Consider the following 21,250-nt stretch of genomic DNA (forward strand, 5'->3'; position numbering starts at 1 on the left):
ACTACTTTTACTGCTCCCTAATGCCTAGTGTCTGAAAGTAGCTGTCAGACATTAGGCATTTGCTCAAACAGCAAAATATCCCTGGCCATATTTGCATTCCAGAGCACTTGGGAGTAAAGGGGGCTGTAGTTGCTTGAACATATTTGCAAGGTTTCTGGACTTTACATATGGAAAAGGGTACAGCCCAACCTAATGATGCCATACCCAATTTTTCCTCTATAGCCTTTTATGAACTTCATTTGCTACAGGTCACTCCCCCCTTGCTGTGTTATCTTTTTATTACATATAGTGTACTCAAGTCTACTCATTTCAATGCCATGCAGAGTCACACCTTTTTATTGATGTTGTCTGGTATGTTTTGAATTTTGCCTATTGCATGTAATCTTTATTACTTTGTTCACAATACAATTATTTGAATATAAGAAGAAAGTATTTTCAGGGTCATCCCTCCTGTGGGCAGTTTAATAGGTTTAAAAAGTTGCAAGGCAGCAAGCACGGTGGCTCAGAGGTTAGTGCTTTGACCTTTGCAGCGCTGGGTCCCAGGTTGTAATCTCGCCCAGGACACTATGTGCATGGAGTTTGCAGGTTCTCCCCGTGTCTGTGTGGGTTTTCCCACGGTACTCTGGTTTCCTCCCACATCCCAAAAAACATGCAGTTAGGTTATTTGGTTACCCCCCAAAATTTACCTTAGACTGCAATAATAACATATGACTGGAGTAGGGACAGTAGATTGTAAGCTCCTTTTTAGGGACAGCTAGTCGCATGACTAAGGACTTTGTACAGTGCTGTGTAATATGGTGGTGCTATATAAATACTGTGTAATAATAATAACAAATGGTAACTTTAAGAATCATAAGCACCCTGCAAGGTTTCACATTGTAACACTAGACAGATATGCTTGAACCTGTTGTGCTTTAGGTTTGCAATATAGGTGAATGTAAAATGTCAAGTTTTTTAAGGGTGCTCGGGCATGCAGTTTAAAGCATATCCTCTGTATCTTATAAATAGTCATAAGGTAGGAGAAGTCAGCTCACAATTTTTTAAACTTATACAACAAAGCAACAAAAAAAAAAACATTTGTTTAAAAATATACAAATGTAAAATAATGAACATTGACACAAAGGGGGTCTATTCCTGAAGCAGTGAATCTGACAATAACTGAAACATTCTTTGAGGGAGAATCGTTCAGATCCTTGTGTTTCAATAGCAATTGATTCTTTCAATAGTAGCAATTGATAGTAGCAAATGCTTTAGAAATGAGATCACCAAATAGATTTTAAAAAATAAATCTCCAGTAAATGTATTGAGTATATTTCTGAATGAAATCAGCTCATTGAAACTATTTTTTGGAACTAAACTTGGAAGCCTTGATTTGTTTTTGCTTTATTTTTTATTTTTTTTAATAATATATGAGAACATGAACAAACAAGCAAACATATTTATATTGCATAGCATAGTAACTGTGCCTTACATCTCCTCTTGCATCATTACAATTTTATGGGCCCATTAGACTCCTCACATTTACTGTAATTGATTTAGTCCTAGCAGTCATTTACTAAGGTTGCTTATTGTACCGTCCACCATGCAGTCCCTACAGAAGAAGATCATAACCTTCTAACTATTGCTAATAACTTGCCCAGTATGTCCCCGTACCCATTTTGCCAGACTGCCATTAAAGTAATCATTATCACCAAACCTTTTAGATACAAGCATGATGCCAAAACTTTTTTTGTTTTTATTTTTTTATTAATATTACATAAGGATAGCCATAAACATAACATCCCAAAAAATCATAAGTATTCTATTCTATCTATTTACAAATTGCACATTGCGAATTCACAAACTATAACTAGTGAGGTTGTTGTTGGTTTTATGCAATAAATAATATATAACAAAGATTCAGTTGCTAACAATGTGACGTGCATTATCATTTGATGCATCTTTTTTTTTTTAATTTGGGGTTCAATAATGCAGATAATAAACAACTATTAGTTAGGTCTAATCTGAACTAACTTATTAATATTATTATTAATAATACTTTTGATTGATCTAGTTTCAACTCATCATCATTTGTTTCCCATATCCCCAAGTAGTATTGATACCCCAATTATGAACCTCTACTCTAGAGGAAAAAACTAAGATAATCTATGAATATCTAAAATAGTCTAGGAGATTCTAAGAAAATATTATTATTATATTTATTATTATTAATATTATTATTAATAATGATATTAATATTAATAATATAAATTTGCATTTAGAAAGCCAACATAATACCCATCGAGAGGACAATTGTGCTTAAAATTGATTTTAAGATCATGTAGAAAGGCATGCAGAAACCTCATATCAAAATTAATTTGAGGGTAATTTCATAGAAATAAAATAAGAATATAAGACATGAAAATAAATATTATTTTTCCTTTTGAAAAGTACTATTTTTGTGCCAAACTTTTTGCTCATCCTCTTTAGAAATACATTTTACATATTTACTTGTGTGACATATATATATATATATATATATATATATATATATTTATTTATTTTACACATGTGTGTGTGCTGTCTCTATTTCATGTTACTAGCTTAGCAAACAAAAAGCTGGAGCTATCCACTACAAGGAGAAACCACGCTTCTGAAAATGAGGAGAGATATTTATGTCTGTCTCTACAATCCAAAAGGTGTCACTGTAACACCTCCGTCTATGTAATCCTTAAAGAGCTTTTATCTGGCAAAATATGAATTCATTTTATAGTGCTTTGTTGTTCATTTTTTCCTTCTTTCGCTGCCAGAGTATAGCTATATAAAAAAAACTGTTGTAAGTATTGCACAATATTGTGTAACATTTAAAAAACAAAATTAGAAATTTGTATAAAATGTTTGAAGCAACAAGTCGTTAAATGTTATGTGCAAATAGATCCTTGTTTAATATAAAAAATACAATATTGGGGAAATAGCAATTCATTTATATGTCATAAAAAAGGCATATAAAAAGTGCAGCGTTAAATACATTTAATAGTAAAGTGCATATAAAAAATTTGGAGGATTTTTAATGATCTTGTTAAATATATTGAGTGTGTAAGGTTGTAATTAGCTAAAGCAATTTAAGCATAGAAGGAGTAGTCTGTTAAAGAGACTTAAAGAGAAACTGTGCTAAAAATAAAGCATATTACATTTCAGGACAAATTAGTGATGAAAATGTTTAGGAAATGTCTATAACATATTTCTTCAGTTGTAATAAACAGGACTCATGTCCCGCTAGCAAGCAGTTACGTAATTACCAACAAGGGGCTCCATCAAAGATTTGGGGGATCGACCATCAGGCTTTGGCTAACTATGATCCTTCCCACAGAAGAGACCATGTGACTGATGCCTTGGCGTAAGTCACATGATTTCCAACTAAGCATTTTATTAAAAGTGTAACCCTGTACAATTTTGCAATTTATGCTTATATGGCTGGGTGACTTCTGATCCCAAAAGTGTTTGCTTGCCAGGCAGAGCTGTGTAGAAGGTTGGTTTAGGTGGATCCATGCCCATGTTGACCCTTACTCTCTGATTGACAACCCGGCTTGCAAGGGACAGAACCATAAAATTATATAAACTTTAGCAAATAAACATTTATTATTGGGTCTATTTGTGACATTTCCCACAAGAAAGCCCATCATTGCCTGCATGTTTTTGTAGCATTGATATTTACATGCATTCAAGATTTGTAGTATTTATTTCTAAATATTAAACATAAAAAGGACGTATTAAAAAACAAAGAAAAGGTTTGAACACAGTTACCAGTTTCCAGTTCAGTGGAGCCTGTCCCTTCCAACTCTGCATTGACCCTGGTGTTGAAAAGTTTTGTTATGTATCATCTTAGAGCCCATTCACATATTTTCTGGTGCATTCTGAATGCCAACCAAACACATAAGGCAACACAATTATAATACACACGTGTTGCAGCACACCACAATATGAGGGTTAGCATACTACTGTTATTTGTGGTGTAGAGCATTGATAAAAATGGTGCATGTCCATGCATGATTGTCTTGGTGTATTGGCAACATTACCAAAATTGGTGTTCTTGCTTGTATGGTAATACAATGTGGGAGTCAATGGTGCCCCACAGTGATGTAACAGGGTCTGCTCCCAAGGTTAGAGGATACATGCTGGTCTTTAGTATGCACCAATGTGATTCCTAAATTACATAAGATACAATGGATCCTAATAAAGAGGAATGAACAACCTATAATGAACATAAGCTATTATAACTCACTATAGTACATGAATAAAAATTCCATTTGTTAATATCTTCTTTTTAAAAATGTAAAGATACTAACAAATTTAGCCATTTGGAAAAATGCATTAGAGTCAAAAGGTAGGATGAAAGAAAACTGTACCTAAACCAATATAATGTGAATGGTTAGCGTCAAACGCACTCACTGCAGAGAGGGGTATTTATTTCAGACAACCCTTTTATGTAAGGTAAAAATTTGATTTGTTTATGTTTTTTCAAGTGCAACACACTTCTTTAAAAAAAAAAATACCGCCCCCTAATTCTCGATTGCCTAGGCGATGGAGAATGAATGGGAGCGCAAAGTCCCCCAGGATAGCTACGCCAAGCATCCCGGGAGGCTCATGGGTGCTCAGGCATGCGCAGAAGGAGAATTTTCGTGAAAGGAGAAAAATTTTCAGATCTAAAGCATGCGCAGTGGGATCATCAAGTTTTTTTTTCCAACCTACGTCACCCAATCTCGCGCCTGCATCAGGTGACGTAGGAAGAAAAACCAGGAAGAAGAGGAAAAGAGGGCGCCACTCGGGGCGGCGGTTTGGAGACAGATACTGGGACGACGCAGGACCCGATGGAAGACACGTCTGGACCGATCGACTGCGCTGCAGGATTTAAGGTAAGTGCATTTTTTTGTTTCAGGCCTTTTTGAATTTAGTTACTCTTTAGATTTACATTTTTAGGCCATTTTTTCACAAAACAACACAAAGCAAATCCCAGGGTTTTCTCTTTCCCTTCCTTTCTGACATTCTTCAGAGCTGTTGGTCCCACAGACCTAATTATTACAAGACGTCCTGAGGTCTCCCAGCATACAAGCTGCACACAGCATGTCCACCTGAGCCACCTGGCCCCAGTTGCAAATCTTTCTTGTCTCAAAGACTCATTTTATTATTCATTTTTATTATTATTGCCGGGAGAGGGATGAGTGCCTAGCTCACCCATTTCTTCAAGGACACTCCGGGCCTGGATCCCACATATGCAAATCTACAGTATAACACTTACAGCCCTAGCTAGATCCTTTATTTCCCTTTCTAGGTAAAACCAAGGTAGATGATGACAAATTCTTTCTGAATTTGGCATTACTTGTTTCTGTCTACTGCAATATATATACACATATATATTATAAATGACTAGTCCTTAAATGTGATGTGATCATTTTTTCTTTAATTTTTTTTTATCCTGGCCAATACCACACTTCTCATCCTTTGGTGGCTCCAATGAAGTCCATTCTGATGTATCTAGGACACTAGATAACACTGACACTATTGGCATGGAGTGTGTATGTTCCCCCCTGTGATAGGTCTCCACTGGGGACTTCCTCCCATATTCCAAAAACATGCAGTTAGGTTAATTGGCTCCCCCCAATTGTCCTTAGACTGTGTTAATGACTTATGATTATGGTAGGGACATTAAATTGTGAACCCCTTTGAGGGACAGTTAGTGATTTGACTGTGGACTTTGTAAAGCGCTATGTAATATGCCAGCACTATATAAATACTAGATATTAATAATAATAATTGTATCAGGAAGGCTATACATTCTTGTGGCTCCTCCTTCTAACTTCCTCTGGAGAGCCCCACTTCCTCAGCCAGACTTGGAATGAATGTGTATATATATTTTGTCCAAGGTGCCATAGAATTTTGAAGCATTATACAAATGAAGAATAAGAACAATATCATATATTCATAAGCAATACATAGCACCATCTTTTGCTATGTCTTATTAAACAAAATGAAAAGTTCAAGCTGAATTTAATTACCGCAGGCAAGTTTTTTTTTCTCTCTCTCTCGCTAACCTAGCACCAGGGTCAGTATTTTTGGAGAGGCAGACAGACAGAGGTCTAAATGCCATTCTGCAGCAGAGGGCAGAAAAAGTGGCACAGATGGCACCGTACAGCTGATGTTTAAGTCACATTTCTAAAAATAAGCTTTGCAGAGGTCATTCTTTAGTATACCAGTAAGCCATTTCATCTTATGCACCAAATGAGGTTGGTAAGCAGAAAAAAAAGAGCAGTTAATTTTGTTTTGTTGAAATAATATCATTTTAGTTTTAGAATGGGCGGCAGATGCCATCTTCTTGCTCTGAACAGATGGCAGTTCGATCTAATAGTGCATTTCTGTATTAGTAAGGTCTGTTGTGTATACAAACAGTAATAAACACTAGGTAAGAATCAAAATAAATTTTAATTGTCAACATTAAATTCTGGCAGGCTGTCTACCCCAGGATATGGAATCCCTTCTTTGCGAAGTCTGTTCTTTCACCAGGCTTATTGAAATAACTGGGATCGCAGCTCTTAAGCTTGCACGCATTTAATTCCCCAAATGGGTTTGCACGGAGGTGCGGCCGTTGATGATATTGCATTAAAACAGAATTTAAAGCAAGGGAATCTTTAATATAACAGTTCTTATTGACGCCAGGATAATAGGCCCAAAGCAGGGCAATTTTAGTAGTCTAGGATTTTATTGTTAGAAGCAGTGGAGGAAATTTAGCAATGCAAGTAGGGTAGGTGCTAAGAGAATTACATCCCTATCTATGCCAAGAATCCAAGAAATATAACATTTTTCCATAATATATTAAATGTAATTATTTTAGGTGGATCCTCAACTAAAATGGAAGGACTTCACACATTCTCTGGTCCTTTTCCATCTTCCAAAATCATCAGTGGGTGTTACAATGTATCTGAAATGGAAAAGGTTTTAATTATGCACAACTTATCCTTATCTTCTGCATTCCTGGGTGCAATGCTATTGTCCATCCATAAGGATTCCTGTGCATGTAAAATTTTGTGAGAAGACATTATTACTATTACCCATATTTATAAAGCACCAACATATTACACAGTACAATAAATAGGGTTTGCAAATGACAGACAAATACAAACAATGACACAGAAGGATGGAACTGATATGCCAATCCATTGCAAAAGGATGGGATTTTGCTGCTGTATTCTTCATTAACTTTTTGAGAAGGATGATCAAAAGATGGGATAAAGTAAGTTTATTACTTTTTTTTTCAGGTTTGCCATTTAGGGAGGTGGCCCAATATAAGAAGATACCCAGTTTAGTGGAAGGTTATCCTTATAGTAAACCAAAACTGAAACACTAAATATTATTTTGCATGTTAAAAAAAAAGTTAAATCAGCAGCTTTCATTAAAAATATATTTGCTGATCTTGCAATGAAGATCCGTTTAGGCACTTCTTGTTATAGAATGTCTCCCTGTTCTGCTCCTGCATTTCCACCCCTTCACATGCACCCCAGGTGAACAATACAAGCAGTGACATTGACGCATAACATGATCCACTATCTGGAAACTCATCCAGAGCAATGATGTGTGGCTAATACTGGAGTGTGTACATGTAGACAGATGTAGGTATGGTGTAATTATGTCTCACGCCAAGTACTTATGGAATCATTTACATTTAAAGGATAACTAATAATAAATAAACCATTTTGTTGGTTGCATTAATTTAATGTATTGTTTTTTATTTTTTGCAGGCTAGGAACATTTTTTTAGGTGCAGACCTGACTTGCCAATCTTGACAGAAATATAATTCTCTTGTTGCTTTCTGTGAGATTAAATAAAAGTATAAAACATTTTTATCTTTGTTCTGTAAACTGCTAACCTCCCCATCACCCATGTACTGGAGATAAATAGGGGAAAATGATTGTGGTTCAGCCTGGAGGACATCCATGGCTCCCTCTATAGATACAGTGGTGGAGTGAGTGTAGCCACACAGGACAGAAAATATAATACACATTTCCATTTGAAAAAAATGGAAACAATAAAATAGGAAACAATGCAACAGCCTCATCTACGATCTATTAATATGCCAAACTTAAAAGTTTTGTTTTTGGGTTTAGATTCCTTTTAAAGTGAACATGTGCACTGCCCATGGAGTTTGCAGGTTTTATCCGTGTTTAAATGGGTTTCCTCCAGGTACTCAGATTTCCTCCCATATTCCAGAAACATGCGGTTAAGTTAATTGGCTTCCCCCGAAATGGACCTTAGACTGTATTAAAGACATGACTATGGTAGGGATATTAGATTGATAGATATTGGAATAATAATAATAATGTGCCCAGGCTTTGCACTTTTAAGTATTTACATACTCTGAAAGGTAAAAAGAACTTTAAATGCATCCCTTGGATTTCAGTCCTATTAATCACAGAGTCTCAGCATTATGTGTTCAGGGCACATATAACACCCTGCAGGCTCTCTTGTTGGCCATAATATTCCTAAACCGCACCAGGAGAGGCACCAGGATACAATGATGATGATCACTGGGTCTAAAAATGTAGTGGGTAATAAAAATGAAAAATAATATTAACATATTAAAGGGTGGAGGACAGGGAAGCTTTAACGTCCACAGCCTGGGCACATGTGCCCTTTAAACTGCAATCTGTGTATGTGCCAATATAATTGTCAAATCTGGGTAAGTCCAAGTCAGAAAACAAGATTAGCATCTTAACTTCAAGAAGTGCTTCCTTGTTGGGGTTTAGCATGGACCATGTTGTCGGTAAATGAATAGGGCAGAATAGGTCAGTGAAGAGGGCAGACATATACACAAAATTATTCAGCATTCAGACCATGACTGCTACCCCACAGCAAGAGATGGTAAATATTAAGTGCTTACCCAAAGACATTTGACATTTTAGAATAGTCTGTATATCGATAAAAGAGGAATCGTCCTTTAAAGTTTACTTCTCAGTGCCCCAAATACATTGTGCTGAGGAAGATTTATTAATATATATATATATACATATATATTCTATGCAGCATAAACTTTTTATCTGGTACCAGAATTAATGGAAGTGCTATATAAATGGTTAATTTTTTGTATTTGTTATAATATATATATATATATATATATATATATATATATATATTATACAAATACAAAAAATAAAACATGAATATATATATATATATACATTTACACACAAATGTAAAAATAAATATTATAATAAATAAAAAAAATATACAGCTCCTGTAGAGGACAAACCCAGAAGTGTTGGGGCTTTTAGCACTTCCATTCATTCTGGTACCAGATGCAATGTTCATTCTGCAAAGAACTGGGCAGTTAGCAGACTTTCCAGTTAATTCATACATAGGAACCCAATATTGTCTATGGTCCTTCTGATAGATCTTGATGTAGCAGGCAAGGGGTACAGTCGGCAGGACACTTGGTGATCAGGAGAAATGGGATTGCTATGATTTTAATGCTAATTTATGTGACAGTCTGTATTTCCCTGCTGTTATCAATGCAGTGTGTCTATTCTGCCTTAAGCACCCGGCAATTTAATAAATGATGTTCTATTTTTGGTGGTGTATTTTGACTGTATGGATAAGACTATCTGTTTAGCTTTAGTTGCCTTTTTGTAGGAAAAAGTAACGTGGAAAGACACAGCTAATGCTTAATGCAGGGTGTACATTGTATAGAAAGTGAAGTCTAAGAAAAAGTTATGTCTTAATACACCAGAATATGGTAAAGCTGAACAAAGCCCAAAATGCAACAAAGCATATTCTAATGGCAATCTGGTTGATAGGTGAAGACAAACAGTGTATAGATGCGAAGTAGTGAACAGAATATCTGATTCATGGACCACTTGTGCTTGCACACTGCACTGCATCTCATTTCCTCTTTAATTTCTGCATTCGGCCACTGGGAGAGTCAACCAGATGTGACCGTGTGAAACCCAAGTAGATGGTAAACTTTGTTTCCCAGTTTTTGTTATGCATTTTAGTTGAAACCATAAGATGAGAAAGCAGAAGTTGACAGGGAATGAGCAATTGTAGGACCTCAATCTATTAACAGGAAACTAAAAGGCCTGAGTGGTCCTGGCTGTGTGATTAGATGCACAGTTGAACACAGCTATGCAATGGGCCTGATTTATTAAAGCTCTTCAAGGCTAGAGAAGATACACTTTCATCAACCTGGGTGATCTGATAAACCTGAAATGGATCTGGTCCAGGATTGAAAACATTTGCTATTAAATTAAATCTATTCCAGGTTTGCTGGATCACCCCGGTTCACTGATGAAAGTGTATCTGCAAAACAGGTTTTGGCTATTTTCAACTACCTCCCAACCAATAAACAATTAAAAAAATATCATAATTTTGGTTAAATGGCACAAAATTTTTTTATTACAACAATCGTATCAAAATACTGTTTTCATAAATACCATAACAAGTTGTTAACAAAATACCACTAATATAAATATAACTTAACAGTAAATAACAATACCTAGCAATTATTTAACATTAATATCACAATCTCCAACTCAGACTCCCAAATTAGCCGTACTGGTTGCCGGTCCTCGAAGGCACCCCAATCACACATGTAGTCTGCTTCCACCTGATATCAATTGCTCCCAGCTGCCCATTCTTCCAGCATGGGAACAATGTAACCCCTCCTTTAACACAGACCACCACCATATTTTATCCAACCAAAACTTTCCAAAACCATGGAGACTCCACACTAAAGATGGGTCCCCAACTCCATTGTAATTATGTACTAATGAACACTTCCTCTTGAGGACCTCAACCGCTCGACCCTACTTCACAATTCCATCAGACCTGTAAATATATCAAAATACTTCTCCAATAAAGGGGCAGGTGGGACACTTTCTCCTGCACCCTGTCTAATTTAATTGCCTCGCCACTACCTCTTCCTGACCTTTTAACACCTTAACCCTTCCTTCCCCTCCGCCCCCTAAACCCAACCCCCTCTAGCTTCTGAAACAACTTGTTAACCCTATCCTGTCTTCTCCATGTCTGTCCATTCTTCTACTATGCTCCCTTAACTTGCTCACTTCAGGCCTTACTTTTTGCTCTGTCATAACTTCAGTCATGAGAACTACAGCACAATTGACTTGTTCCTTGGGCTGGATTTCCCTCTTGTGCTAAGCAAGAAATCCAACTACCCTCCTTGAGATACATAAACGTAAAGCAGAACTAAACCCCTTTAATGCTCATCTGTCCCAGTTCCTTCATAGGAGCCGGCATCTTCTTTCTATTTCTTTTCATAGTTTTGATCTTTGGCCATCTTTAATGACCAGACTGGGTTGCCTTAATGCCTGGGTAGGTGGACAGTTCCAGGGGTCAGCAGGGAAAGCCAGAATGTGTTTAAAAATTGGCAAGAAGGTGCCTAAAGGTAAACATTTAGGTAACAACAAAAATTATCTTCAAATCAAATTGATATGAAAGACGTCACTTATGGCTCAGGAGGTTTTCCCCTTCAAACTTCAAAATACAGCCTGAGAAAACCCATTCCCCAAGTAATTTGTCAACTTTCCTCTGCAAAAAAATAAAAGCAAGAGGAAACTCACAAAAAATATATATAAATTGCAGCTGCCATATGGGGCTACCAACGTCTCACCAACCAATTTAAGATGCAGCATATTGAGATGACCATATGTTACCCTGCTGCTGAATGGCTGAGTGATTCATGCCCGTCACATTCTAGTATATCAATTAAAGCTCCTTGAAGTCTGCATGATTTGTGTCTCTGTTATTAAACCCTGCTAATTCATCCCACTTACACATCCATAATAAATCTCGCCGAGTGCCGCGTGATTCATGGCAATCTGGGAGCATGCTACAGCAAATTCTTCTCCTTGTAATTAACAGTAAATTGTTTTACTGCCTCGCAATGAATTTTTCAGTTATATTGCAAATGAACTCCTAAATGCACGCTTATTTCCCAAGAACTGACTTATATCATTAGGTAATTAAAAAGTATTGCTTTGAACCAAAAGCTTTTAATCAAGAGAAATACAATGTAACCATGCATTAAAGAGCGGGGAATTGCAACACCATATTTACAAGTTGTTCCAGTTACCTTACAAAAGATAAAAAAGGAAAAAACAAAAAAATATGCTGGAGCAGAGCAGTTTTCGAGTGACTGCTCCTGATGGACAATTTATACTTTTATAATGATGGGTAAATTTGTTTCTGGCTATGGTCTTTAAAAGAGATCTGAAGTCGCAGTCTTCACATTATGAATTAATAAAGAACAACAAGCACACAATCATATGTGAGTAATAGAGTTTTAAAAATGTGTTCTTTTTTTGAAAAAATGTTGGTTTATGTAGTCAATTTGTGCAGAGGCTGCTGGTGGTTTTCACTATTACTGTCTGAACACTAGAGGGCAGCAGAGTGACTGCAAAGTCAGCTTCCTGCCTATTGGAAAACCATATGCCACATAATTCCTTGCATATATTAGGAATAATAAACAGTAACCAGCATGCAATCTAAGTGTGGTTTGCATTTTGTATCATGGATTAGGTCGTTACACATGTAGTCTCAGCTTTCTACGGCACAAGGGGTCAACAAAAAAAGGACAATCTGAATGGAGCATGGATTGTAGCCACATGCATTAGGATATGCCTATAACAACTTATGTGGTAGAGGAATTGGAGTCCTGGAAATAAAAAAAATCATTTTTAAATAGACCATTTTGTGCTTTAAAGCTTTTTCAGAAGGTCTCTCAGCTGCAATGCAGACACACTTGGTATTTGTTAGATTATTTTCTGTAAAATTGTAATGTGTTTTAAACTTTTGTACTCTGTTTACAATTTTTTCCTCAAATAAAATATTTATTAAAACATAAATAAATTGAAACATCACACCACTTTCACACAATTGAAAAAATGTGTGAATCCTGCCTAAAAACCTTTAGATTTGTAATTTAAAGTGTAAAAATTGCAAAAAATAAAATACTTTTTTAATTTAAACTATGTTTTCAATTTTAATGCAAATTGACTTTTTACTTTTTTGGAAAGGAATTTAAACTCCACAGAAGATCAAATCAAAGTTTTTATTTTTGTATTTTATTGGGGGTGAGATAGACTCCAAACGAATCAGTCCCATACGACCCACTAAGTTTTGTTTGAGATGCCCAGTTAGTCCATAAAATCCTTCAAATTTGAGATTTGAAATGGTAAAATACAAGTAAATATAGAAGGCGATGTAAATAATTAGGGTTACCAACAACTAAAAATTTAAATTTAGAGTTAAAATAAAATAATCAGGGTTAACTATAAATGTTAACTTGGATGGAAATAGGAGCAGATGAATGCTGACCACTGCATACCCTAAAACCAAGATCACAGCTAAATTTTACATTGCCAACCACAAATGGGAAATGATGTTTACCTTTCCAACCACCTGCAGTTTGCACACTATTAATGAGATACACAATGAGCAATGTTCCTTTTTTTGGGTTTTTGTTATTGGTTCCATCCTTAACAACCACTAGCCAATGCTGCCCACCAGAACTAAACCCTGTGATGCTCATCTTTCCCTGTTCAATCGAAGGGTGCACCATCTTTCTTCTTTTCCTGGAGACAATCTTTGGCCATCTTGATTGGCGAGTTAAGATGATATAAGTGCCCCGGGAAACTGGGATTGCCAGGTATACTGGCTACCAGAGCTGGGGCTACACATGAGCAGTTCAGCTTTTTGCCAGATACCCAGAACAATCAGGCAAGTTGGGGGGATTACAACAGAAGGGACATTGTCTGTTCCTTTCTGCAATAATGACCTGCGTGATCGTGAATTCTAAAAAATGAAACATTAGTTCTGCTTGAACACAGGGCTCGCAGAGTATATTCCCCTGGCCAACTAAGCAGGAATATTTGCTAATACTGAAACAAACATACCTGGGCTGACTTGCCCATCGCTACCTATACTTTCTGTCCACATATCTATAAAGCAGAGAATAATGAGCAAATCCTCCAATGGGGATAGCAATGGTTATAAACCTTTTCAAATCCTATTCTAGAAAAAAAACTAAAAAAACAAGCTTTGAATAGGTGGCCTATTATGTAATAAAACCCTCAGGCAGCTTTTCTAATTCAATGCATTTGTTACACATCTAATAGCTAAGATCTCATGTGTTTGTGTGGGTTAAAATATATTTTTCCTGTTATTCATTAGGCTTGTTAGACTTTACATTAAAATGCTTATTTGATCATTATTAGTGTTAGATTTTTCAATATATACATTTAATAAATCTTTGCCGTCAGTGCAATTTACAAAACGTATTCCAAGGCATTGAAAATCTGAAGACAGCTCTGAGTAACCTAATGGGACATAACACACAGCAACATACTGTACGTAGGCAGCAAAAACAATCAGCGTGACATCCCATGCACAATCTGACAAAGATGCACAATTTACTTAGCATCAAGTTGGGATTCCGAATCTACATCACTTTGTAGGTTCCAAGACAGACAAGACAGCCCATCAGCATCATTACCCCACAAGACCCAGAGGCAAGTCTAAGTCAACGAACACAGCTGCCTTAGGAATCTGCCAGAGAGCCAGATGCTGGAAAACATATACCGTACTCCTCAGATTAGCATCTGTGTTCTTAATTGCCATAGAAAAGCAACACACAGGCAGAGAACAGGACATACGCGCAAGAAAAATGCAACGCTAGCGACTTCTTTGAGAAAGAGCGTGATCAAAGCAAAAAGTAAAACGCATATTGCAAGCTGTTGGGAATCTGTGATGCTTTCTCAATTGACTAATATTTAAAGTACAAGCTTGCTAAGACTTGTAGAGTATTTCTGCTTATCTTCTGTAGAGACTGGGACTAGCCATGCCAATGGACTTGCTGTATGTGGCAGTATCTCTTATCTGTATAAATAATGTATAACAATAATAATAATATCAATCTGAGTACTATAATCACAGCATCATTATTGCTGGTAAAATAATAATTGCTGAGTTCTTCCAGCATTCCTTTATATGTGCAGCAAAGTCCGCTCATCTTGTAGGCCCCCACCTGCCATAAACCAACACAAAAAAAAATACCAATAGGAGAAAAATTTAACCCCAGATTCAACAAATTTGACCAGTCAATGATAATTTTTTTTTTAACTGTACTTTTTTACATGGGAGCGGTCTACAAGTAGGATTGTTGAGAGGTCAATTTGAAAGCTGAATTAAGGGTAAGACTCTTGCTATTGCAGGTGGTTATTATTATTATTACTTAGTATTTGTATAGCACCCACATATTATGCAGCGCTTTACAAAGTCCATAGTCATGTCAATAACTGTCCCTCAGAGGGGCTCCCTTCCTGACTTTAGAGGTTAAAGTGTACCTTAACTCAGAATTTTCACGTTACATAAATGGGTAGACAACTCTTTTTTTGTTAAAAAAAAAACAATAAAAAGAGAATTTTTTTTACTTAATTTTTAATTCTCAATAGCCTAGGGAGAGCCTCCTGGGATACCTACGTCACATATCCCAGGAGGCTCTTGGCTGCTCCTTCTGCGCATGCCTGAACATTTCGGGCTTTCGTCAAAAGGGAAAAACATTGCTGATCTCAAGCGAGATTGGCAATTATTTTCTCCAAACTACGTCATCCAATCTTGTGCCTGCGTCAGGTGACGTAGTAAGAAGAACCTAGAAGAACAGAGAGAAGATGGTGGTGCTTGGCGCGCCCGCCCAAAGTTAGACTGGGAACACGCGGGACCCGATAGAAGAAACCTCTCATCCGATTGACTGCTTTGCGGGATTGAAGGTAAGCCTAATTTTTTTTGTTTTGGATAGGTTTGGGTTTACTTCCTCTTTAAGTGCTTGTATTGTCTAAGGGTAGGAAACTTACCTTGTTCATAACTCCTGCAGCAAGCAGCACCCTCCTGCCTAGCACTCCAGATAGTGGAGAGGGCCTTGGACTCATCCTGTGTACTAGTGGGTTATTAGGTCTGCATTGAAGAGGATGATAACAGTGGCCAGACTGATGGTGCAGTGAATCTTATGAAGAGGATTCGGAGAGGGCGAGTGGTGGTGGCGGTCTAAAGAAGAGTAGTAGAGTGTCGGATTCTATAGGTGCAAAGAGTAGGGTAAGTTCTACTCTTAACCTGTCTAACCTAATACTCAACCCTTGCAATAAAGAGGGGGACCCAATGAAAGCAAAAATAGTTTTACATGGAATTAGGTTTTAAGAAAAGCTATACTGTTAAAAAAAATTATAAAGACAGTGAAGTTTTTAGGAAACACAGCTTTCTCCAGGTTTACATAAAAATATATATTTGTTAGGAATATGACATTTCAGAATTGGTTTTGTAATAATTTTGTATTAATATTATACATTTTTTTACATTGTATATAATAAATATATTTATTAGGAAAGTTTCTCTAAAATATATCACCTAGATAATGATTTCCGACCAACTCAATAATCTTTAATAATTGGGTGTCATAATGTTGTGTGCTAACACCAGCATGTTCTATCCTCTCTCTTGATTTGTAATATAGTATATAAAGCTCACTCACCTGCTGCCAAAGTCCTCCCAAGTCCGGGGTCACTGGTCACGCAGCCCACCTTATTACACACAGTGACAGTGTAGGCGTATTCTACATAAGGCTCCAACCCTGACACTTCATAAAAACATTCATCACTCTCAGCAACATAGATTACCTGTAGAAAATCAAATATGTATACTTCAAGTTACCTGATATGCCAATATGCATAGTGGAACATTTAACTCAAGCTTAACATTGGCCATTCAGGGCAAAGTGACAAATTATCTCTGAGAAGAATCAACCCCTACTCTCTAATACTTTAATTTGCTCTGTGCCCCTGCAACTTCATTCAGCCGTTGAAGCCCTTAGAAATGTCCATGTACAGAGAAGCATGTGAACATCTTCCACAACCCACAAACTTTTTGTATGTAGTAACAGTGTGCATTGGAAATATAAGGTGAAGGCCATCATGAAGAGGCTAATGTGCCCCAGACAGTTTTTAGAGTCACTAAAGTGTTTCACGGAGACTGTGTTGTGCAGTTGGGAGTGGTTGTGGTGCACTGCAGAGAATTATGGGCCGTCTTTTGTCCTCCAGGAACAACTGCAAATATACCACAACTGTATGTTTAAACTCATTCAAACACTGCTTACTTGGGTTGAAATACATTTGAATTCAGGTTTACGGAATTGGCTGGTCACTTAAGGGCAATCAGAAGCTACATTTTGGGTCCAACCAAACCACTGCCACACACATTCAACTGCATGCACAAAGTGATACCCAATTGCTCCCATTTAACCATTTTAGCATGTGGCAAATTACTGTGGTTTACCACACATCTAAATTAGCCTTAGAGTTAAACATACAGGGAAAACCAGTATTAGAGTTAATGTTATAGTTGGGTTTACAAGCAGGACTAGTGTTACCAATGAAGATTAATGAAAGGTTAGCATCAGGGTTAGTATTAAGGGGAGGTTGATGTTAAAGATAGGTTATTATGAGAAATAAAGAGAAGGTTATTATGGTTTTTGAGTTAAAAGCGTTTTCTTCAAACCCTATCAGCTGTGCCTGACTGTTGTATGTGTTTTTTGGAAAGCCTAATACATTCTTTTTTATGGCACACACAGACCTTTAGCTGTAAAAACATATCTTCTCTTTACTCCCTGATCCAGCACCACTTTCACCATTTCTTTCTGACAAGACACACACATTTTACCATATATATCCGTATGAAATGTCTACCTTAATTCTGTTTAATCTTCTAGATGATAATCATTGATGAACTCAGTTATCAAATATATTTTTTATTAATTATATAAATTATCTATTTTTATTTGGAGGGGTAGTATGCTACTAATGCAATGTATGTACTTGCCTATATTGTCATATAAATAATTTGCTTGGGTGAGACAGGAAAAATTAATAATAATTGTAATAATAATGCTAATAAAAATATAAGGGGACAGTGAATATTCGCTTTACCATCAACCTAAGCTGTAATCTTGCTCAATGGGTTTGGATCGACCTACTTGTTTTCTAGAGTGTAGAATTTCGCTATATAACCTGAACTTGATCATACCTCAGATGGAGCTCTTCCATCACCCAAAGCATCTACCAGGTTCTTGGACTGAAGGTTAATTGTATAGCCAGTTATTTTCCCTCTAGTTGTATCATTTGAAGGTTTCTCCCACGATATATTTAGAGTGTGTGATGACAGGGGAAACACAATAGGGGGTGCCATGAAAATAGGTTCTGTGAAAACAATGCTTCTGTTAGTGTAAAAAATTTTTTTGTATCGAAACCAACAAATATTGTAAGACTGTCCATGAAATAAACTCAAAAGATAAACCAATTAACATGGCAAGACATTCATGTAGTTAGCGGAGTGGTATGCTACCCCAAATGGAACATGCTTCTTCTGTGCTGTTTTACGGTAATTTAAGCAGCCCATTGAATGCAGTTTTTTCAACCAGGGTTCTGTGGATCTCTAGGGTTCCTCCAGAGGTTGCAGTGAAGAGTTTGTGACTCTCAGGTCAGTTTAAGTGACACCAATGATTTTTTTGGCTATCTGTAAGGGTGACATTCTTCCCTATAGCCAGCAATTTAAGAGAAATTCTTCCTAATGGCCACATTAATGTACTGTGAGCTGTGGATATAGTAATTATAGAAGGGGTTCCCTGAAGACCTGAATGTTATTTTAAGGCTTCTCTTATGTTAAAGAGGTCAAGAAACTGTGACTTATTGCAATGCACATCAATGGCTGACATTCAGTGTGTGCACTAAGACACCTAAATCTCATAAATAAGTCATAATTGATATTTTATTTGATTATAGAATCTTTGTATTTATTAAATCTGCCTAGAGTTCAGCTTTAATTATTAACCCAACTTTTATTTTTGAAATAATGGATACAGACAGATTGATGGTGAGGTTTTGGTGCAGTTACAGCTTCCATTATGCCCCTGAACAACTTTCCTTGGCGACTTTCTGTAGCAGCCCTTAGAGAATGATTGGGGGAAGTAGTGAATGATTCATTATCACAGATTGCCACCTCCTATAAACTATGTAAATATTGATTCATATAGAATCAACACATCATTTTGGGTAGCCCAATGGCTGGCTTTGGTTGGCAAAGTGCTGTCACGGATCTGCCACAAGTGTGGGGAAGTGGACCCTCTGTGCAATCTGCACATTTGGCGGAGGTATGAGCTAAGATGCAGAGTCTAAGGAACTGCCCACCGTTCACCAGAGCACCCCACAAGGAGTGATGGACTTTGCTGCGGACGGCGCCCAGGTTGCAGCCCTCAGACACACCCGTGCAGATAGCAGCTGACTGCAGATAGAACCAAAGCGTAGAACCAAATCACTAGACAATCTCCAAAACCAGAACAGGACCAGGTCAGGGCAGGCTGTGAACAATCAAAGTCAGAACAAGCCAGAGTCAGAACCAGGGAATCAGCACTCAGAAATAGACACAAGCTGGAGCCTCAGGTAAACACACCTATTGCAAAGGCAAGGAGTGTCAGTCTGAACACGGCTTATATAGTGAAGCTAACAGGCAGGCTGGGTGGGGACTTGATTAGCAGGTGCAGATAATTCAGCTGGAAACGTTTGGCAACGCCTCTAACTCCAGAGCCTGGACAGAGCAGCTAGAAGCAAGGTAAGGGAACCAACTGCTGCTGATCTGACATATGTCTGGTGAACAACAAGTACCAGATCAGCTGTGCTGCTGTTTTGTGACAAGTGCTAGCTATTTGGAGCCGCAAGGTAACACTTATCCCCACTGCTAGTCTTATCATAGTTACCCTTCCAAATGGTTGTGTTTTTACCACCTTAAAACTGAAAATATATGCACACAACCACTAATGCTCAAAACATTTTAAAAAAATCCACAAAAAAACTCTTACCAGATTCTTCTGTTTTAAATGTTACCCACTCAGAAGCAACACTACCAGCCATGTTAGAGGTCACAAGGCAGATCTCGTATTCTGTGTTTGGTTCCAGGTTAGTGATTACAGCACTGGTGACTGGCGGTTGCAAGGCATTCTCATTTTCAGATTCCACCAGTGGTTGAGGGTTCAGCCACCCGCTGGCATGAAAGACACGCCTCTCCACAGTCTGGTGTACTCGTCTCATATATAACTCATGCCTGATGATGACTCCTATGGAAAATGTAGGGATTAAATTAGTTACACCAAAGAAACATAGCATATTCAAGAGTTTACACAATTTGAGGTGTTAAAACTGAAACTCCAGCTTTGTAGAGAGAAAAAAATCATGTCCAGATCACCTATTTACATTGCATGGCCTGTACTGCACTAAACATTGCTACCAGCATCCTTCTGTATATGCATGGGCTGCAAAGTGTGAATAATATATTACATATAAATAATTTGCTATAACAAATATACACATTTTAGATGATTCCAACCTTGTGATAATGGTTTGGTGAAGGCCCTTTTCTCTACCACCATGACTGGACCACTGCTTGCAAGCCAGGTCTTCATATCCAACATCAGCACCTGACCTTACAAATTCTCTTTTTGGCTAAATGGGCACAAACACCCACAGACACAGTCCAAAATCTAGTGGAAAGAACTGTGGGGGCTGTGATAGCCTGGACCTCAACCTAACAGATATCTTTGGGATCAATTAGAAATGCAGACCAGCTATTACACAAACACAAGGACCATACAGATGCTCTTTTAGCTGAATGGGAAGAAAAATACTACAAAGATAATTCAAAATTTAATTAAAAGCCTTCCCAGAAGAGTGGATGATGTTGTAGCCACAAAAAAGGGAGCAACTCCTTATCAATCCCTGTAGCTTTGGAATGGAAAATTTCACACCCCATATGGGTATGTTGGACAATTGGCCAACATTGGGCCATAAAGGTACAGTCACCTCATAGTAACTACAGACACTAAACACAACAAGTTTCAATTTTATTCCTTGTGTTACAAATACCATGCAAATATGGGTGAAATATTACAATTCTTTTTCATTTTGCATAAGGAACTGATTAACAAGAGGAAATGCATTATATGATATTATTTTCCTGTGTCATCAGTAACTATTTTGGAAGTGTAGATTATCTGTCCTAAAACAATTCTAATTAGCATTGATCCTGACACTAAAAATAATTGTCCTTGACAATCAGGCAGTAGACAAAATATCATTATGAAGCTTTTCTGATGTTGAAAAATGTTGCAGAAACA

At 37.1% G+C, this 21,250-nt stretch overlaps 1 protein-coding gene across 4 annotated transcripts in view; it reads right to left on the minus strand.

The window, feature by feature from the left end:
* USH2A (usherin) overlaps window positions 1–21,250 on the minus strand; it is a 371,236-nt gene that overhangs the window by 254,880 nt on the left and 95,106 nt on the right. For all 4 annotated transcript variants that reach the window (XM_072409865.1, XM_072409864.1, XM_072409867.1 and 1 more), the window contains 3 exons: window positions 19,940–20,194; window positions 18,112–18,284; window positions 16,565–16,709 (listed from right to left, as the gene is read on the minus strand). In XM_072409865.1, the coding sequence (XP_072265966.1) occupies window positions 16,565–16,709; window positions 18,112–18,284; window positions 19,940–20,194 (573 nt within the window). The remainder of the gene's footprint in view (window positions 1–16,564; window positions 16,710–18,111; window positions 18,285–19,939; window positions 20,195–21,250) is intronic.

This window comes from Pyxicephalus adspersus, chromosome 4 (genome assembly GCF_032062135.1).
Source record: "Pyxicephalus adspersus chromosome 4, UCB_Pads_2.0, whole genome shotgun sequence".
In the NCBI taxonomy this organism is placed as follows: domain Eukaryota; kingdom Metazoa; phylum Chordata; class Amphibia; order Anura; family Pyxicephalidae; genus Pyxicephalus; species Pyxicephalus adspersus.